Below are 20,550 nucleotides of genomic sequence, written 5' to 3' on the forward strand. Positions count from 1 at the left end.
GTAAGGTCCCTCAGTCGAGCAATGAATTTCAAACACAGATTCAACCACAAAGACCAGGGAGGTTTTCCAATATCTCCCAAAGAAAGGTACCTATTGGTAAATGGGTAAAAAAAAAAGAAAAGAAAAGCTGACATTGAATATCACTTTGAGCATGGTGAAGTTATTAAATTACACTTTGGATGGTGTACTAATACACCCAGTCACTACAAAGATACAGGCATCCATATCTAACTCAGTTGCTGGAGAGGAAGGAAACAGCTCAGTGATTTCACCAAGAGGCCAACGGTGACTTTAAAACAGTTACAAAGTTTAATGGCTATGAAAGGAGAAAACTGAGGATGAATCAACAACATTGTAGTTACACCACACTACTAACCTAAATGACAGAGTGAAAAGAAGGAAGCCTGTACAGAATAACAATGTTCCAAAACATGCATTCTGTTTGCCACTAGGCACTAAAGTTATACTGCAAAGAATGTGGCAAAGCAATTAACTTTTTATCCTGAATACAAGGTGTTAATGTTGGGGGTAGATCTAATACAACACATTACTGAGCACCACTCTCCGTAATATCAAGCAGAGTAGTGGCTGCATCATGTTATGGGTATGCATGTAATCGTGAAGGACTGGGGAGTTTTTCATCATTAAAAAAATAAACGGAATGGAGCTAAGCATAGGCAAAATCCTAGAGGAAAACCTGGTTCAGTCTGCCTTCCACCAGACACTGGGAGATGAATGCACCTCTCAGCAGGACAATAACTTAAAACACAAGGCCACATATAAACTGGAATTGCTTACCAAGAAAACATGAAATTGCTTACCAGAAAACATGTTCCTGAGTGGCCAAGTTACAGTTTTGACTTAAATCTACTTTAAAATCTATGGCAAGACCTGAAAATGGTTGTCTAGCAATGATTCAACAATCAATTTGACAGCGCTTGAAGAATTTTGAAAAGATTAATGGGAAAATGTTGCACAATCCTGGTTTCGAAAGCTCTTAAAGACTTACCCAGAAAGACTCACAGCTGTAATCTTTGGCAAAGGTGCTTCTACAAAGTATTGACTCGGGGCTGTGAATACTTATGTAAATTAGATATCTGCATTTCATTTTCAATACATTTCTAGAAACACGTTTTCACTTTGTCATTATGGGTTATTGTGTGTAGTTGGGTGAGAAAAAATAAATAAAATTAATACATTTTAAATTCAGGCTAAGAACTAAATGTGGAATAAGTCAAGGGGTATGAATACTTCCTGAAGGCACTATATATCTAACAGGACACAGTGTGGCAATACTACAATAGATATCTAACTCTATGTGTATCTCTATAACAAAACATCTGTAAGAAAGGGGATGTTCCTACATCCCAGTAATGCGGCCAATGGTGCTTTACAAGCTGCTGAAGAGCTTGTATTGGCTGAGCATTCAGTTGTTTGGTCAAACGTGTGTGTGGGGGAAAAAAATCTACTGTACTGTAGACTAACACCACTCTGTGGCACAATAGTGTACTGCAGTAATACTCATGTGGATATGGATTTCGCTCTTCTAGATACAGCATACAACAAAGAGGAACTTGACAGTCTTATACAAAAAGTATGTTTTTATTGTAATATTTGACAGCAAATGCCAGCTTGTGGTATCTATGTGTTTGGTTGACAACATATCCTTGACTGAATCTGAAACATAGCTTGATTGTATTATAAAAACTCCACAGGTAAAAAAACAAAATCATTTATGTGATGAAGTATAAAAAGGACTAACACAACCAAACAGCCCAATGCCTTCAGACTGGTCTAAAGTTGTAACCATTCAACATGAGTGGTCCATTGGTCCATCATCATCTGTGCTAATTTGAAATCCCAAAATGCACAGCACCATGATATATACAGTGAGATGCACCCACCTAGTTATGCTATTTCCCATAAGTGCTCATGAGAGAAAGTGGAGGAGTTCAAGTTTGGGTCGGTGCCAAGGTGAAGGTTGATGGAGAGGCTGAAACACTGTCGGGGGAAGCTGCTGTCATCGTGGTAATGGGCACTAACAGAGGTTCAGCAAGGCGCGGGACTGGTTTGGCGATCTTCATGGGGATGAAGACGTTGGAGGCACAGTGCTCGCTCAGATACTCACCGCCCTTCTCCTCGTAGTCCTGCCGGCTGATCCAGCCCTCCCCGCCAGGGGGGTGCTCCAAGGCCCAGTCCCGAGCCCCGTACCAGGCATCCACCGCAGGCCGCGACGCCATCATCACCTGGAGAGCAGAGTCAAAACAGTGTACTATGCTGCTCAACTACAGTGCATTCAGAAAGTATTCAGACCACTTCAGTTTTCCACATTTTGTTACGTTACAACCTTATCCTAAAATTGATTAAAATATTTTTTTCAATCGCTCAGGGCTCCCGAGTGGCGTCGGGGTCTAAGGCACTGCCTCTCAGTGCTAGAGGCGTCACTACAGACCCTGGTTCGATTCCAGGCTGTATCACAACCGGATGTGATTGTGAGTCCCATAGGGCGGCGCACAATTGGCCCAGCATCGTCCGGGTTTGGCCAGTGTAGGCCGTCATTGTAAATAAGAATTTGTTCTTAACTGACTTGCCTAGATAAATAAAGGTTAAATAAAAAATGTCATCAAAGCGAAAACCAGATTTTTACATTTGCAAATGTATAAAAAATAAAAAACAGAAATACCTTATTTACATAAGTATTCAGACTCTTTGCTATGAGACTCAAAATTGAGGTCAGGTGCATCCTGTTTTCATTGATCACCCTTGAGATGTTTCTACAACTTCATTGGAGTCCACCCGTGGTAAAATCAATTGGTTGGTACACACCTGTCTATATAAGGTCCCACAGTTGACAGTGCATGTCAGAGCAAAAAACTAAGCCATGATGTTGAAGGAATTGTCCGTAGAGCTCCGAGACAGGATTGTGTCGAGGCACAGATCTGGGGAAGGGTACCAAAACATTTCTGCAGCATTGAAGGTCCCAAAGAACACAGTGACCTCCATCATTCTTAGATGGAAGAAGTTTGGAACCAACAAGACTATTCCTATAGCTGGACACCCAGCCAAACTGAGCAATCGGGGGAGAAGGGCCTTTGTCAGGGAGGTGACCAAGAACCCCATGGGCACTCTGGCAGAGCTCCAGAGTTCCTCTGTGGAGATGGGAGAACCTTCCAGAAGGACAACCATCACTGCAGCACTCCACCAATCAGGCCTTTATGGTAGAGTGGCCAGACGGAAGCAACTCCTCAGTAAAAGGCACATGACAGCCCACTTGGGAGTTTGCCAAAAGGCACCTAAAGGACTGTCAGACCATGAGAAACAAGATTCTCTGGTCTGATGAAACCAAGATTGAACTCTTTGGCCTGAATGCCAAATGTCACGTCTGGAGGAAACCTGGCAACATCCCTATGGATGGTGGTGGCAGCATCGTGCTGTGGGGATGTTTTTCAGCAGCAGGGACTGGGAGACTAGTCAGGATCGAGGGAAAGATGAACGGAGCAAAGTACAGGGAGATCCTTGATGAAAACCTGCTTCAGAGCGCTCAGGATCTCAAACTGGGGTGAAAGTTCACCTGCCAACAGGACAATGACCCTAAGCACACAGCCAAGACAACGCAGGAGTGGCTTCGGGACAAGTCTCTAAATGTCCTTGAGTGGCACAGCCAGAGCCCGGACTTGAACCCTTATTGAACATCTCTGGAGAGACTTGAAAATAGCTTTGCAACGACGCTCCCCATCCAACCTGACAGAGCTTGAGTGGATCTGCAGAGAAGAATGTGAGAAACTCCCCAAATACAGGTGTGCCAAGCTTGTAGCATCATACCCAAGAAGACTCGGGGCTGTAATCGCTGCCAAAGGTGCTTCGACAAAGTACTGAGTGAAGGGTCTGAATACTTATGTAAATATGATATTTCAACAAAAAAAACTGCTTTTGCCTTGTCATTATGGGGTATTGTGTGTAGATTGATGAGGGGATAAAATAAAAATAAAAAATCTATTTTAGAATAAAGTAGTAACGTAACAAAATGTGGAAAAAGTCAAGGGGCCTGAATACTTTCCCAATGTTCTGTAAGTTGTAATATGGTTCTCTCCTTATCACCATATTGTTTAAATTAAGACTTGTATAGGTGACTGTGTATTTATACTGCTGGTATAGAATATTCTTTGTCTCAACATGAACCAATATAAATTGCATGACACAACGGTGTCCTTCGGAGCAGTAAATTCCCACATTCACCGACGTTTACTATACCTGGAAGTGCGACTGGAAGGGCCTCATGGCCAGCAGCTCTCTCTCTATCCTCTCCTTCATACCTGGATACTGTAGGTTCCCTCCCGTCAGGAACACATTACGGGCCAGTGCCTCCTGCTGCTCAGGAGTATACCTGCACACAGTCAAGTCATGCAAGCTATGATCAACCTCTTCAGCTACTATGTGAATCATGCTCTAGTTATTGTGGCCATCTGCGTGTTGTTTAAAAAATAAAAATAAAAAGTACAATCAAACATGTATAGCGAGGAAATGTGCAGTAGATTACCCGGCTAAGACATACTGCAGCGTCTCCATCATGCCCATCTGGTCTTCTCCTATCAGCGACGGCTGGAAGAGGATCTCTGAGACTCGCAGGCGCTCCGTGCCCACAAACAGCTGATGGTACTCTGCCATGTTAAACACCGGCTGTGGCGAGAGGAGGTCGTCAACAGGGCTAGTGGAGCCTCCATCAGAAGAGGTTTAATCACAATCTATATTTCGTTCAGTATGAATGTGGTTCAGACTGTTGTGTTTATACCATTAAAATAGTAGAGAATATTGCTTTACCTGCACAGGTTTTTCTGTCTCTGTGTTTTCCTCGCTGAAGTCTGGATCCATCTCTGTCACCCCGTCCCCTTCGTCCATTGGCTGCTCCATTTCTGAGGCCTGACAGAGAGAGATGTCTTACTTGTCAATTAGTTTAACACCAACATTATTCCCAACACTGTGATATGTTGTCATAGTCTAGGCTGTTTTGAACGAACTGTTTTGTTGGACATCGTTGCCATCCTAACTCAATGCTATCGTTTGCTAGCCCCTATGATCACCTGTAAGAGCCGCTGCCTGCCCTGCTCCACCACCAGGCTCAGCTTGTTGATGTAGGACTGCAGCTCCTCAGCAGAGTCCATATTCAGCTGTACCAGGTTCTTATGGAACTGCTCCAGGTAGCCGTCCTCCAATAGCTCCTACGCACATGACCAAGCACACACACACACACACACACACACACACACACACACACACACACACACACACACACACACTGACGGTTTACCTCAATGGATACGACTGGTGGTTAAAATGATAAGGAAAGCTTTAGAGCTTAGGTCTATGAGTGAAATGTGGTGGTTTAGGGGAGAAAGGGGGTCGAGGTTAAGGTTCATAGCTGACCAAGTCGTTAAAAGGTAATGGTTCTTGCCTGCACTGTCAGTAGTTTATCCAACCGCTCTTGGTCCTGCTGTAGCTTCTCCTCCCTGCGCCGGGCGTTGATCTCCTGTAGCCTGCGCAGCTGCTGGGTGCGTCTCTCCTGCCTCTCCTCCACACTCACCACGCCGCCCAGCCCCTTGGCAGAGAAGGGCAGCTGCATGCGGTGCACCTCCTGCTCATAGAACTCTACACTGCGCCACTTCTCCAGCTCTGAGAGACACCGAGAGAGAGAGACACCGAGAGAGAGAGACACAGAGAGAGAGAGACACAGAGAGAGAGAGACACACCGAGAGAGAGAGAGAGACACCGAGAGAGAGAGAGAGAGAGAGAGAGAGAGAGACACAGAGAGAGAGAGAGACACAGAGAGAGAGAGAGAGAGAGAGAGAGAGAGAGAGAGAGAGAGAGAGAGAGAGAGACCGAGAGAGAGAGAGAGAGCGAGAGAGAAAAATGAGTCACATATAAAGTAAAGCACCACAGTTACTGTTTCATATAATCTCACTACATCTCTGGCCTCATGGCAGGCAGACCTTGGTGGTAGTCTGTGGCTGTGTAACTGTGTTCGTGGAGCAGCTCCTCCATGCGGCTGAGGGTGACGGCAGCCAGGTGACCAGGGTACTTCAGCTGGAGTAGACGCTGGAGATACGAGGCCGCCTGGCTCCCGCCCACGTTCACACGCTTACAGTTCCCTGCATCCAGCCTGGGGAAACACCAGAGGAAAGAATGTTACAAGTTGTGTGGCACGTGTTAAAATGGCACATAGGCACGCCTGAGCAATGAAGCAAACAGTGCAAGCTGCACCCCCACTTTCAAAATAGGGATGCAAATTTGTGTTTTTGCACCTCTACTTTTTTTTAACCAGAAAGTAATCATGATCCATTTGGTAATTTGTCATTTTCAAATGATTGGTAATGTTTTGAGCAAGTCTGTATTAAAATAGATACAGTGGGGCAAAAAAGTATTTAGTCAGCCACCAATTGTGCAAGTTCTCCCACTTAAAAAGATGAGAGAGGCCTGTAATTTTCATCATAGGTACACTTCAACTCGACAGACAAAATGAGAAAAACAAATCCAGAAAATCACATTGTAGGATTTTTAATGAATTTATTTGCAAATTATGGTGGAAAGTAAGTATTTGGTCAATAACAAAAGTTTCTCAATACTTTGTTATATACCCTTTGTTGGTAATGACAGAGGTCAAACGTTTTCTGTAAGTCTTCACAAGGTTTTCACACACTGTTGCTGGTATTTTGGCCCATTCCTCCATGCAGATCTCCTCTAGAGCAGTGATGTTTTGGGGCTGTTGCTGGGCAACACGGACTTTCAACTCCCTCCAAAGATTTTCTATGGGGTTGAGATCTGGAGACTGGCTAGGCCACTCCAGGGCCTTGAAATGCTTCGTTGCCCGGGCGGTGTGTTTGGGATCATTGTCATGCTGAAAGACCCAGCCAAGTTTCATCTTCAATGCCCTTGCTAATGGAAGGAGGTTTTCACTCAAAATCTCACGATACATGGCCCCATTCATTCTTTCCTTTACACGGATCAGTCGTCCTGGTCCCTTTGCAGAAAAACAGCCCCAAAGCATGATGTTTCCACCCCCATGCTTCACAGTAGGTATGGTGTTCTTTGGATACAACTCAGCATTCTTTGTCCTCCAAACACGACGAGTTGAGTTTTTACCAAAAAGTTTTATTTTGGTTTCATCGGACCATATGACATTCTCCCAATCTTTTTCTGGATCATCCACATGCTCTCTAGAAAACTTCAGATGGGCCTGAACATGTACTGGCTTAAGCAGGGGGACACGTCTGGCACTGCAGGATTTGAGTCCCTGGCGGCGTAGTGTGTTACTGATGGTAGGCTTTGTTACTTTGGTTCCAGCTCTCTGCAGGTCATTCACTAGGTCCCCCCGTGTGGTTCTGGGATTTTTGCTCACCGTTCTTGTGATCATTTTGACCCCACGGGGTGAGATCTTGCGTGGAGCCCCAGATCGAGGGAGATTATCAGTGGTCTTGTATGTCTTCCATTTCCTAATAATTGCTCCCACAGTTGATTTCTTCAAACCAAGCTGCTTACCTATTGCAGATTCAGTCTTCCCAGTCTGGTGCAGGTCTACAATTTTGTTTCTGGAGTCATTTGACAGCTCTTTGGTCTTGGCCATAGTGGAGTTTGGAGTGTGACTGTTTGAGGTTGTGGACATGTGTCTTTTATACTGATAAGTTCAAACAGGTGCCGTTAATACAGGTAACGAGTGGAGGACAGAGGAGCCTCTTAAAGAAGAAGTTACAGGTCTGTGAGAGCCAGAAATCTTGCTTGTTTGTAGGTGACCAAATACTTATTTTCCACCATAATTTGCAAATAAATTCATTAAAAATCCTACAATGTGATTTTCTGTTTTTTTCTCTAATTTTGTCTGTCATAGTTGAAGTGTACGTATAATGAAAATTACAGGCCTCTCTCATCTTTTTTTAGTGGGAGAACTTGCACAATTGGTGGCTGACTAAATACTTTTTTGCCCCACTGTACATCCATCTAATATATGATATAATAATTAACAGACCGCATTTCCCACCCCCATCACCACAAGATGAATGGTTTTGCTGACTGGAAAGTGTTGCTTCACTCCCGCCCCACTATTTTGGTTCAGTGCAGTTAGAAAGCACTAGTTGCACCATTTGAAAAATACATGTTTTATCTATTTTGTTGTGCTGCTGTTACATTTGCATCGTTGTTTCATGTCCTGTGGTGTTGTTACATATCAGTTGAGCTGCGTGTACCACCAGCAAACTCATTTCACATGATGAGCACGGCATGTTGAGATTAGGCGTCTCTGTAGCACAGACTCTGACTCTGAGTAGCCTTCCATCAGCCTACCAAATGTTGCACATTAGCAGAAAACTTCATGTCCGGTAGCTTGTGGACTGTCAAAGAAATAATCAGTAAGCCTAATATTACATGATTAAATCTGTGAAATAATTTAACTCCCCAAGCTGTTTGCAGGCATTTAACACCATTCTGCATTTTTACCATCTATTTTCACAACTTCAAATCGGTTAAATCACATTGTTAAAATGTTTACAAATTAGTTACAAAAGTAAGAGTCCTCGCTGAGTTCCATATGAGAGCGCACCGTGGATGCTTCGCAGTTAAAGTGTAGCCAAGCTGTGTCTGTATGCACCAAATGAAAAAGCCCAGGATATTTGTATCTTGATAAAAACAGCTCTGTTGGTGAGCTAGACAAGGGGGCAAAATGAGGCTTAGCCCCCTCCGTTGAAACTTGTGCCATCTCAGTTTAAGTTTTGTGTCCCTAAATCAAAATAGCAAAAAGGTTCTAATGATTGAGTGTAAGGCTGTCCCCGACAAAAAAAAACATTTGGTCGACCTAGAATCGTTGGTTCTTTCGACCAATATTTTTTGTGTATTTTTCACTATATAAACACACCCAACTGTATGTGTTTTAATAAAATCAACTATATGTAGGCTACTGAGCTTGTCTGATGCTTTAAGCACACTGTGATTAAATACACTATATATACAAAAGTATGTGGACACTCTTTCAAATGAGTGGATTCTTAATGTAATGCTCTGATCTAGTGGAAACGTCATAAAATAGGCCTACCTGGTTACTTCTTATCCCTTGCCCAAATAACCTACAGCTGTGTCTATCCTGAGCTCACTGGAGCAGGTAACTCTGAGGGCCCAGAATATTTTATACAATGTTGCAAGTTTGCTAGCATGAGCTTCAGGCTGGAACCAAGTGAATACAATGTTTCAAGTTCCTTGCAGACAGGCCATGCATAGCCAATGTGATTTATAGGATATTTATTTTTAAATCAGGATTTTTTTTCTACCTGCAGGCTGTTTTTATTTGTTAGCTTAACGTAGGCTATTTTTTACATAGTTGTCAATGGCAATAGAAGTTACTTTTAGAATTTTGATTAACCACATGCAATGATTTTGAGATACAAAGACTTTATTATAAATTAAATGAAACTCTTCCACGAAAATGTGCATGTAAAAATCAGAACTGGCATGTACACCGGTAGAAATGGTCAGATAAATTGGCTCTAGGTCATGGACAGCCCTAATGGAAGCTGAGGTGTCAACACTTGTTCATGACAGGCAGCTGTTAAGAATTCCTTTTCCACTTCGGCAAATGTGTTCAGTCAGCACCGACGACTCATGCTACACCCAAGGAAAGCTCAACTAATCCAACTGGCATTAGAGGGGGATCTTACAAGAAGATTTCTGGGGAAGTATTGAATGATCAATTACTCAGGACGTTCAACAGATCGTCAAGGAGGCTGCAACTCTTCGGAAATGGGTAAGAAACGATTTAGCTGGTAGATTTTGATCAACATCTTGGTGGTATAAAGTGGTGTCATTCTCAGCAAAACCCTAGGGTAAGAAATGGCAAAATGACTTATTTAGCCAGTCTTTATTTTCATTGCCAAAACCAACCTTGCTTCGTGTGTAGGGGCGCTGTCGTGGTGCCGATAGAGTGCCAACCTGTCACTTCTTGGTCAAAAGCACTCAATGGTCTCGGCATTTGAACTTTTCTGTTTATTGTGGTATAGGGTGATCTAAGCATAATTCAATATAATTATAATGCATAGGCATGTTTCATTATAGAAATAGAATGTAAGCTTTCTTGGTAGCCTATTGCTTTTCGTGGTTGTAAATGGAACTGTGTGTATTGAAAACGTGTGGGTGTATTGAAAATTGAGTGGGTGGGTCGAATTTGATCCACAGAAGTGTATTGTGCAGTATCGCAACATGTTGCTGAACTCATGAGCTGCATCCATGTTTGAAATAGGCCTACCTATGGGTCTATTTATTTGGCAAGACAGCTGTGCATGACTGCGTCTCACTGTCGTAGGCTGTAGGCTATGTTTTGGTTATTTTTATTCGCCTTTAGTTTACTGCGTTTGTTTGTTTACTGTTAATGTAACTAGTCTAAATATAGATTGTATTATGCCTTTATCGATCTGATATTTTGTTTATAAGCCTATAGTAGGCCTACCCCTGTTCTGTTCACATTCATTTGTTTGCATTTGCAGTTGTGTCGGTATTCTAAACCAAACTATCAATTCAGTTTTTTTGTTTTGCATGAGTTACTAGGTTTCTACTTTCAGCATTTAGTTTGCATTATTTTGGTGAGACAGCTGTGTTTGGCTGCATTCACATAGGCTGTTTGTAATAGGTGAATTACCCTATCTGTCTGGTAGCCTACATTCATTTCCAAAATGACCTTTCTTTAGTGTGTAGGGCACTGTCCATTGTGCTGATACAGCGTAGGGGAGATGGGCTACAGATTTGGCAGCAACCTGTCACTTCAAAAGCTCACAATGTTCTTTGAATTTGAACTTGGTGTTTATTGTGGTATAGCGTGATATAAGCAGAATTCAATATAATTCCAATGCAAGAACCCAAAAAAACATTTCCCCTCTCACCGATTTCAACTGCACCCTTAATCACTTTATCCTGGCGCTGGGTCTGTCTGCTTGGCTTGGTAAGTAATATCGACTGTTAATATACTCTGTTTCACGGAAATATGGGTCTCTCGGGATATGCTATTGGAGTCGGTACAGCCACCGGGATTCTTTGTGCGCTGCGTCGACATAAATAAACATCTCTCCGGGAAGAAGAAGGGTGGGGGTGTATGTTTCATGATTAACGACGCATGGTGTAATTGTAACAACATACAGAAACTCAAGTCCTTTTGTTCACCTGACCTAGAATTCCTCACAATGAAATGCCGACCGTATTATCCTTCGGTTATAGTCACAGCCGTGTAAATCCCCCCTCATGCCGATACCACGACGGCCCTAAAAGAACTTCACTAGACTTTATACAAACTGGAAACCATATATCCTGAGGCTGCATTTATTGTAGCTGGGGATTTTAACAAAGCAAACTTAAGAACAAGGCTACCTAAATTCTACCAGCATATTGATTGCAGTACTCTCGCTGGCAAAACTCTGGACCACTGCTACTCTAACTTCGGCGATGCATACAAGGCCCTCCCTCAGCAAATCTATCTGACCACGACTCCATTTTGCTCCTCCCTTCCTATAGCCAGAAACTCAAACAAGATATACATGTGACAACGACTATTCAACGCTGGTCTGACCAATCGGAATCCACGCTTCAAGATTATTTTGATCACGCGGACTGGGATATGTTCTGGGTAGCCTCATTGAATAATATCGATTTATACGCTGATTCGGTGAGTGAGTTTATAAGGAAGTGCATAGGAGATGTTGTACCCAGTGTGACTATTAAAACCTACCCTAACAAGAAACTGTGGATAGATGGCGGCATCTACACAAAACTGAAAGCACGAACCACCACATTCAACCATGGAAAGTTGACTGGGAATATGGCCTAATACAAACAGTGTAGTTATTCCCTCCGCAAGGCAATGAAACAAGAGAAATGTCAGTATCGAGACAAAGTGGAATCGCAATTCAACGGCTCAGACACGAGACGTATGTGGCAGGGTCTACAGACAATCACGGACCACAAAAAGAAAACCAGTGTTGTAACGGACACCGACGTCTTGCTTCCAGACAAACTAAACACCTTCTTCGCCCGCTTTGAGGATAATACAGTGCTACCAAGGACTGTGGGCTCTCCTTCTCCATGGCTGACGTGAGTAAGACATTTAAACGTGTTAACCCCCGCAGGGCTGCCGGGCCAGACGGCATCCCTAGCTGCGTCCTCAGAGCATGCGCAGACCAGGCTGATGTGTTAACAGACATATTAAATCTTTCCCTATCCCAGTCTGCTGTCCCCACATGCTTCAAGTTAGCCATCCTTGTTCCTGTACCCAAGAAGGCAAAGGTAACTGAACTAAATTACTATCACCCCGTAGCACTCACTTCTGTCATCATGAAGTGCTTTGATAGACTAGTCAAGGATCATATCCCCTCCACCTTACCTGTCACCCTAGACCAACTTGAATTTGCGTACCGCCCCATAGGCCCACAGATGATGTAATCGCCATCACACTGCACACTGCCCTATCCCACCTAGAGAAGAGGAATACCTATGTAAGAATGCTGTTCATTGACTACAGCTCAGCATTCAACACCATAGTACCCTCCAAGCTCATTATAAAGCTTGAGGCCCTGGGTCTCAACCCCGCCCTGTGCAACTGGGTCCTGGACTTCCTGACGGGCCGCCCCCAGGTGGTGAAAGTAGGAAACAACATCTCAATTTTGCTGATCCTCAACACTTGGGCCCCACAAGGGTGCGTGCTCTGCCCCCTCCTGTACTCCCTGTTCACCCATGACTGCGTGGCCATGCACGCCTCCAACTCAATCATCAAGTTTGCAGACCACACAACAGTAGTAGGCTTGATTACCAACAACGACGAGACAGCCTATTGGGAGGTGAGGGCACTCGGAGTGAGCTGTCAGGAAAACAACCTCTCACTTAAAGTCAACAAAACAAAAGGAGATGATTGTGGACTTCAGGAAACAGCAGAGGGAGCACCTCCTATCCACATCGATGGGACAGCAGTGGAGAAGGTGGAAAGTTTTAAGTTCCTCGGCGTACACATCACGGACAAACTGAAATGGTCAACCCACATATACAGTGTGGTGAAAGCGCAACAGCGCCTCCTCAACCTCAGGAGCCTGAAGAAATTTGGCTTGTCACCTAAAACCCTCACAAACTTTTACAGATGCACAATTGAGAGCATCCTGTTGGCCTGCATCACCGCCTGGTATAGCAACTGCACTGCCCATAACCGCAGGGCTCTCCAGAGGGTGGTGAGGTCAGGACACCTACAGCACCCGCGGCACAGGAAGGCCAAAAAGATCATCAAGGACAACAACCACCGAGCCACTGCCTATTGGGGTACTATGGTGTTGAATGCTGACCTAGAATGCTGAACCCGCTACCATCCAGAAGGCGAGGTCAGTACAGGTGCATCAAAGCTGGGAAAGAGAAACTGAAAAATAGTTTATATCTCAAGGCCATCAGACTGTTAAACAGCCATCAGTGAGGATGCTGCCTACATACAGACTTGAAATCATTGGCCACTTTAATAAATGGATCACTAGTCACTTTAATAATGCCACTTGAATAATGTTTACATATCTTGCATTACTCATCTCATATGTTCATGCTGTATTTTACACAATCTTGCCTATGCAGCTTGGTCATTGCTCATCCATATATTTATATGTATATAGTCTTATTCCATTCCTTTACTTAGATTTGTGTGTATTAGGTAGTTGTTGGGGAATTGTTAGATTACTTGTTAGATTTTGCTGCACTGTTGGAACTAGAAGCATAAGCATTTCGCTACACTCGCAATAACATCTGCTAACCATGTGTATGTGACCAATAAAATGTGATTTGCTGTATAGTGGTTTTACCTTCCATTGATAACGGGTAGGATGTGAGAGCAGTGGTAGCCAGAGGAGAGGACAATGCCGGTGTTTTGGTGTGTGAGGTTGCTGAGAGCATTGTTGTAGTAGAGGCTGTACAGGCAGTCTATGCCATAGGACACATGAGGAACTCTGTAGCACTCAAAGAGCAGCTCTGACATCATCTGGCGACTGTGCAGCGGGTTGCAGGGCGCCTCTGTGAGTACTATAGGATGTTCAACACTGCCCTAAAGAGGGGAGAGAAAGGAGAGAAACCACATCAGATGTGCTTGAAGGAGCAACTATCTGTCAGTAAGTTATATTCAAGACTGAGAAGGCAGAACGGTCTAAACAGGACAAGCAACATAGGAAATTGTGCAACATAACTTGAACACCTTACCTCAGTCACAACTCCGAGGTGGCTGAATATGTAATCAAACATCAGTTCCTGTATCTCGAAGTTTACAACAACATTTCGGTCAAACTGGCTTTTCAGGAGCCATCTCACCGGCTCGAGGTTAGAAATGTCATTGCCGATTTGGGTTTCACTTCGCGCTGCCCCTCTGCTCCTCGCCGCCACGGACTTGAACAGAAGCCGCGGTGCGCCTAGTTCGTCCCCTTTGCATGCCCAACCGGCCCTTGTTTGAAAAGAGCCGTTATCTATTATTATCGGAACTGGTGATGGTTGTAAGCATTCGGCAGAAATCTCGAAAATCGGATCGAGAGAGGATTTGTAGTCTTGAAAAGAAAATATTTTGCATGTTGTGTCTGTTTTGGAAGTCATTTTGAAAGGGTGTTACTACAAAATACGTCCGACTAGAAAGCTTGTACCAGAAACCAAAAGTTCCGCATAGCTCTCGTTACGTTTTGACAACGTAACAATTATTAAAGGGGCAGTCAGAAGTTGGTACATCCATTTTTTGACTTATAAATGAATTGTACCAATAGATTCTTAAATAATATAACGTATACACGCCTCATGAGCTTAGTTTAACTGCTGTACCCCATCAGAACCCAAAATATAAGCTTGTTTTACTCCAATGTTTGTAAACAAAACATGGTTAAACTATACTTTTGATATCATGGATTGTCAGTCCATGCATCCATAGCCCTGTCTATGAATTTGAGTGATTACATTTCTCCAGCCCCATCCCTCAGCTTTCTACTGAAACAGTGGCGGGGTTCCTGTTGTTATTGTTTAAACTGCTGATTGGCCCTTCAATGTTAAAACATGTATATATTACTATTATAGTAGATCCCCTAACAACAATTTTTATATGGGTGGCTTAATTTATCTACAGCAGACCTTTATTTGTTGCCTCTATCTCCAGAACAGGTTAATGTGAGTCCAGCATGTGTGTGATAACCAATTATGTATAGAAACCTTGGATTACTGATGCTATCTATTAGCCATTGAGGGGCTTTGAAACCAACAGTCGGCCCCAGTCGGCGCAGTCCTCCATAGGAATGAATGGAATTCTACAGTATTTAAATTAAATGTTTCAATACATGTATTTAGGTATCTTTGTTGTTGGGAACAGTAACATTAGCAATCTCAAAAATATATACTTTGGCCTCCCAAGTGGCACAGTGGTCTAAGCTGAGATCCTGGTTCAAGTCCAGGCTCTGTCGCAGCCAGCCGCGACCGGGAGACGCATGGGGTGGTGAACAATTGGCCCAACGTCGTTAGGAGAGGGTCTGGCTAGCAGAGATGTCCGTGTCTCATCGCGCACTATCGCCATCGCGTCCCATCGCGCAATGCACACTGACACTGTCGCCAGGTGTACGGTGTTTCATCCGACACATTGGTGCGGCTGGCTTCCGGGTTAAGCGGACATTGTGTCAATGAGTTGCAGCGACAAGAGTTGCAGCGACGAGACAAGACTGTAACTACCAATGAGGTAAATAAAATAAGAATAAATTATACTTTAAGGAAAATGTTATTAAATAGATATATATTATGTTATTATATAGATACAGTGCCTTGCGAAAGTATTCGGCCCCCTTGAACTTAGCGACCTTTTGCAAACTCTCTCCAGAAGTTCAGTGAGGATCTCTGAATGATCCAATGTTGACCTAAATGACTAATGATGATAAATACAATCCACCTGTGTGTAATCAAGTCTCCGTATAAATTCACCTGCACTGTGATAGTCTCAGAGGTCCGTTAAAAGCGCAGAGAGCATCATGAAGAACAAGGAACGCACCAGGCAGGTCCGAGATACTGTTGTGAAGAAGTTTAAAGCCTGATTTGGATACAAAAAGATTTCCCAAGCTTTAAACATCCCAAGAAGCACTGTGCAAGCGATAATATTGAAATGGAAGGAGTATCAGACCACTGCAAATCTACCAAGACCTGGCCGTCCCTCTAAACTTTCAGCTCATACAAGGAGAAGACTGATCAGAGATGCAGCCAAGAGGCCCATGGTCACTATGGAAGAACTGCAGAAATCTACAGCTGAGGTGGGAGACTCTGTCCATAGGACAACAATCAGTCGTATATTGCACAAATCTGGCCTTTATGGAAGAGTGGCAAGAAGAAAGCCATTTCTTAAAGATATCCATAAAAAGTGTTGTTTAAAGTTTGCCACAAGCCACCTGGGAGACACACCAAACATGTGGAAGAAGGTGCTCTGGTCAGATGAAACCAAAATTGAACTTTTTGGCAACAATGCAAAACGTTATGTTTGGCGTAAAAGCAACACAGCTGAACACACCATCCCCACTGTCAAACATGGTGGTGGCAGCATCATGGTTTGGGCCTGCTTTTCTTCAGCAGGGACAGGGAAGATGGTTAAAATTGATGGGAAGATGGATGGAGCCAAATACAGGACCATTCTGGAAGAAAACCTGATGGAGTCTGCAAAAGATCTGAGACTGGGATGGAGATTTGTCTTCCAACAAGACAATGATCCAAAACATAAAGCAAAATCTACAATGGAATGGTTCAAAAATAAACATATCCAGGTGTTAGAATGGCCAAGTCAAAGTCCAGACCTGAATCCAATCGAGAATCTGTGGAAAGAACTGAAAACTGCTGTTCACAAATGCTCTCCATCCAACCTCACTGAGCTCGAGCTGTTTTGCAAGGAGGAATGGGAAAAAATTACAGTCTCTCGATGTGCAAAACTGATAGAGACATACCCCAAACGACTTACAGCTGTAATCACAGCAAAAGGTGGCGCTACAAAGTATTAACTTAAGGGGGCTGAATAATTTTGCACGCCCAATTTTTCAGTTTTTGATTTGTTAAAAAAGTTTGAAATATCCAATAAATGTCGTTCCACTTCATGATTGTGTCCCACTTGTTGTTGATTCTTCACAAAAAAATACAGTTTTATATCTTTGTTTGAAGCCTGAAATGTGGCAAAAGGTCGCAAAGTTCAAGGGGGCCGAATACTTTCGCAAGGCACTGTATATACAACACAGAGTTACACATGGAATAAACAAACATACAGTCAATAATACAGTAGGAAACAAAGTACATATACAGTGTGTGCAAGTGAGGTAAGATAAGGGAGGTAGGGCAATAAAATAGGCTATTGTGGAGAGGTAATTACGATATATCAAATAAACACTGGAGTGATAGATGTGCAGTGTCGCAGTGGTGGGTAGTATATGGGGCTTTGGTGACAAAATGGATGGCACTGTTATCGACTGCATTCAATTTCTTGAGTAGAGTGTTGGAGGCTATTTTGTAAATGACATCGCCGAAGTCGAGTATCGGTAGGATAGTCAGTTTTACGAGGGTATGTTTGGCGGCATGAGTGAAGGATGCTTTGTTGCGAAATAGGAAGCCGATTCTAGATTTAATTTTGGATTGGAGATGCTTAATGTGGGTCTGGAAGGAGAGTTTACAGTCTAGCCAGACACCTAGGTATTTGTAGTTGTCCACATATTCTCGGTCAGAACCATCCAGAGTAGTGATGCTGGACGGGCGGGCAGGTGCGTGCAGCGATCGGTTGAAGAGCATACGTATAGTTTTACTTGCATTTAAGAGCAGTTGGAGGCCACGGAAGGAGAGTTGTATGGCATTGAAGCTCGTCTGGAGGTTAGTTAGCACAGTGTCTAAAGAAGGGCTAGATGTATACAGAATGGTGTCGTCTGCGTAGAGGTGGATCAGAGAATCACCAGCAGCAAGAGCGACATCATTGGTTTATACAGAGAAGCAGGTCGGCCCGAGAATTGAACCCTTTGGTACCCCCAAAGAGACTGCCAGAGGTCCGGACAACAGGCCCTCCGATTTGACACACTGAACTCTATCTGAGAAGTAGTTGGTGAACCAGGCGAGGCAGTCATTTGAGACACCAAGGCTGTTGAGTCTGCCAATAAGAATGTGGTGATTGACAGAGTCGAAAGCCTTGGCCAGGTCGCTGAATACGGCTGTACAGTATGGTCTCTTATCGATGGCAGTTATGATATTGTTTAGGACCTTGAGCGTGGCTGAGGTGCACCCATAACCAGCTTGGAAGCCAGATTGCATATCGGAGAAGGTACGGTGGGATTCAAAATGGTCAGTGATCTGTTTGTTAACTTGGCTTTCGAAGACCTTAGAAAGGCAGGATAGGATAGATAGAGGTCTGTAGCAGTTTGGGTCTAGAGTGTCTCCCCCTTTGAAAAGGGGGAGGACCGCGGGAGCTTTCCAATCTTTGGGGATCTCAGATGATACGAAAGAGAGGTTGAACAGGCTAGTAATAGGGGTTGCAACAATTTTGGCAGATAATTTTAGAAAGAGAGGGTCCAGATTGTCTAGTCCAGCTGATTTGTAGGGGTCCAGATTTTGCAGCTCTCTAAGAACATCAGCTCTCTGGATTTGGGTGAAGGAGAAATAGGGGAGGCTTGGCGAGTTGCTGTGGGGGATGCAGGGCAGTTGACCGGGGTAGAGGTAGCAAGGTGGAAAGCATGGCCAGCCGTAGATAAATGCTTCTTGAAATATTCAATTATCGTGGATTTATCAGTGATGATAGTGTTTCCAAGCCTCAGTGCAGTGGGCAGCTGGGAGGAGGTGCTCTTATTCTCCATGGATTTTACAGTGCCCCAGAAGTTTTTTGAGTTTGTGCTACAGGATGCAAATTTCTGTTTGAAAAAGCTAGCCTTAGCTTTCCTAACTGCTTGTGTATATTGGTTCCTAACTTCCCTGAAAAGTTGCATATCATAGGGTCTATTTGATGCTAATGCAGTATGCCACAGGATATTTTTGTGCTGGTCAAGGGTCAGGTCTGGAGTGAACCAAGGGCTATATCTGTTCTTAGTTCTACATTTTTTTGAATGGGATATGCTTATTTAAGATGGTGAGGAAGGCATTTTTAAAGAATAACCAGGCATCCTCTACTGATGGGATGAGGTCAATATCCTTCCAGGATACCCGGGCTAGGTCAATTAGAAAGGCCTGCTCGCTGAAGTGTTTTAGGGAGCATTTGATAGTGATGAGGGGTGGTCGTTTGACCTCAGACCCATAGCGGATGCAGGCAATGAGGCAGTGATCGATGAGATCTTGGTTGAAGACAGCAGAGGTGTATTTCGAGGGCAAGTTGGTTAGGATGATATCTATGAGGGTGCCCGTGTTTACGGATTTGGGGTTGTACCTGGTAGGTTCATTGATCATTTGTGTGAGATTGAGGGCATCAAGCTTAGATTGTAGGATGGCCTGGGTGTTAAGCATGTCCCAGTTTAGCTCACCTAGCAGCACAAGCTCTGAAGATAGACAGGGCAATCAATTCACATATGTTGTCCAGGGCACAGCTGGGGGCAGTGGGTGGTCTATAGCAAGCGGCAACGGTGAGAAACTTGTTTCTGGAAAGGTGGATTTTTAGAAGTAGAAGCTCGAATTGTATGGGCTCAGACCTGGATAGTATAACAGAACTCCGTAGGCTATCTCTGCAGTAGATTGTCACTCCTCCTCATTTGGCAGTTCTATCTTGTCAGAAAATGTTATAGTTATGGATGGAAGTTTCTGGGGTTTTAGTGGTCTTCCTAAACCAGGATTCAGACACGGCTAGGACATCTGGGTTGGAAGAGTGTGCTAAGGCAGTGAATAAAACAAACTTGGGGGAGTGCCAAGATGGAGGCAGGGTTCAACATAGTGCTTCCTACTAGTCATCTAGTGTTTACAAATCATTGGTGATAATCTACTGTATGACCCATAACATTTCATTTTTACAGTAGGCCTTCTGCAGTAAGGACTCCGTGAATGAGTGTCTACCACCAGAGGGGGCAATGAAAGATGGTCTGCTGCATTAGAGTGTCTGAATGAATAAGCATCGAACAAAGCATGAATTTGTCCTTTGGACATTCAGAATTAAGTCCAAGAAGACATGAGCTCCTCCTATCAATTTATTCTTAGGTTGATGTGATATACTATCCCTATCAACCGCATTTCTGAAAAGTCCTTGATTTAGTCTGGTCTGGCACTGGCAGTATTACTGTCAATTGACTAGACAAAGTGGAGCCTCAGCTGGTGATATGGGGCACCCTTGGCACTGAAAGTAGACACTCCACCACCAAAGGCTCTGGCCCCTATCACTCCAATGGTAAGGGGTCACATGAAGATCCTCTATCGTTCTGCCCTTCTGAATCAGCATCAGCCCATGTACTATGCTGCATCCTTTCAGCAATACCGTACCATGAGCCAGTCAATAAGAGGAGTACTTCACATTCACCTATGTATTTTTCATGCCACCATTGTTCTAAAACCACAGAATTATGCTCAAGGGTC

The 20,550-nt window shown here is 43.7% G+C and overlaps 1 protein-coding gene across 1 annotated transcript; it reads right to left on the reverse strand.

Moving 5' to 3' along the window:
• Window positions 1-1,586: 1,586 nt before the first annotated feature.
• On the reverse strand, window positions 1,587-14,679 carry actr5 (actin related protein 5). Its single transcript, XM_021615649.2, has 9 exons — window positions 14,236-14,679; window positions 13,845-14,083; window positions 5,985-6,154; window positions 5,450-5,667; window positions 5,079-5,216; window positions 4,819-4,917; window positions 4,538-4,677; window positions 4,252-4,384; window positions 1,587-2,246 (listed from the first exon to the last, which is right to left on the reverse strand). The coding sequence occupies exons 1-9, from the start codon at window positions 14,617-14,619 to the stop codon at window positions 1,953-1,955; spliced, it is 1,815 nt and encodes a 604-aa protein (XP_021471324.2). The 5' UTR covers window positions 14,620-14,679; the 3' UTR covers window positions 1,587-1,952.
• Between the last annotated feature and the right edge of the window lie 5,871 nt (window positions 14,680-20,550).

Source organism: Oncorhynchus mykiss, chromosome 9 (genome assembly GCF_013265735.2).
Source record: "Oncorhynchus mykiss isolate Arlee chromosome 9, USDA_OmykA_1.1, whole genome shotgun sequence".
NCBI classification, from domain to species: domain Eukaryota; kingdom Metazoa; phylum Chordata; class Actinopteri; order Salmoniformes; family Salmonidae; genus Oncorhynchus; species Oncorhynchus mykiss.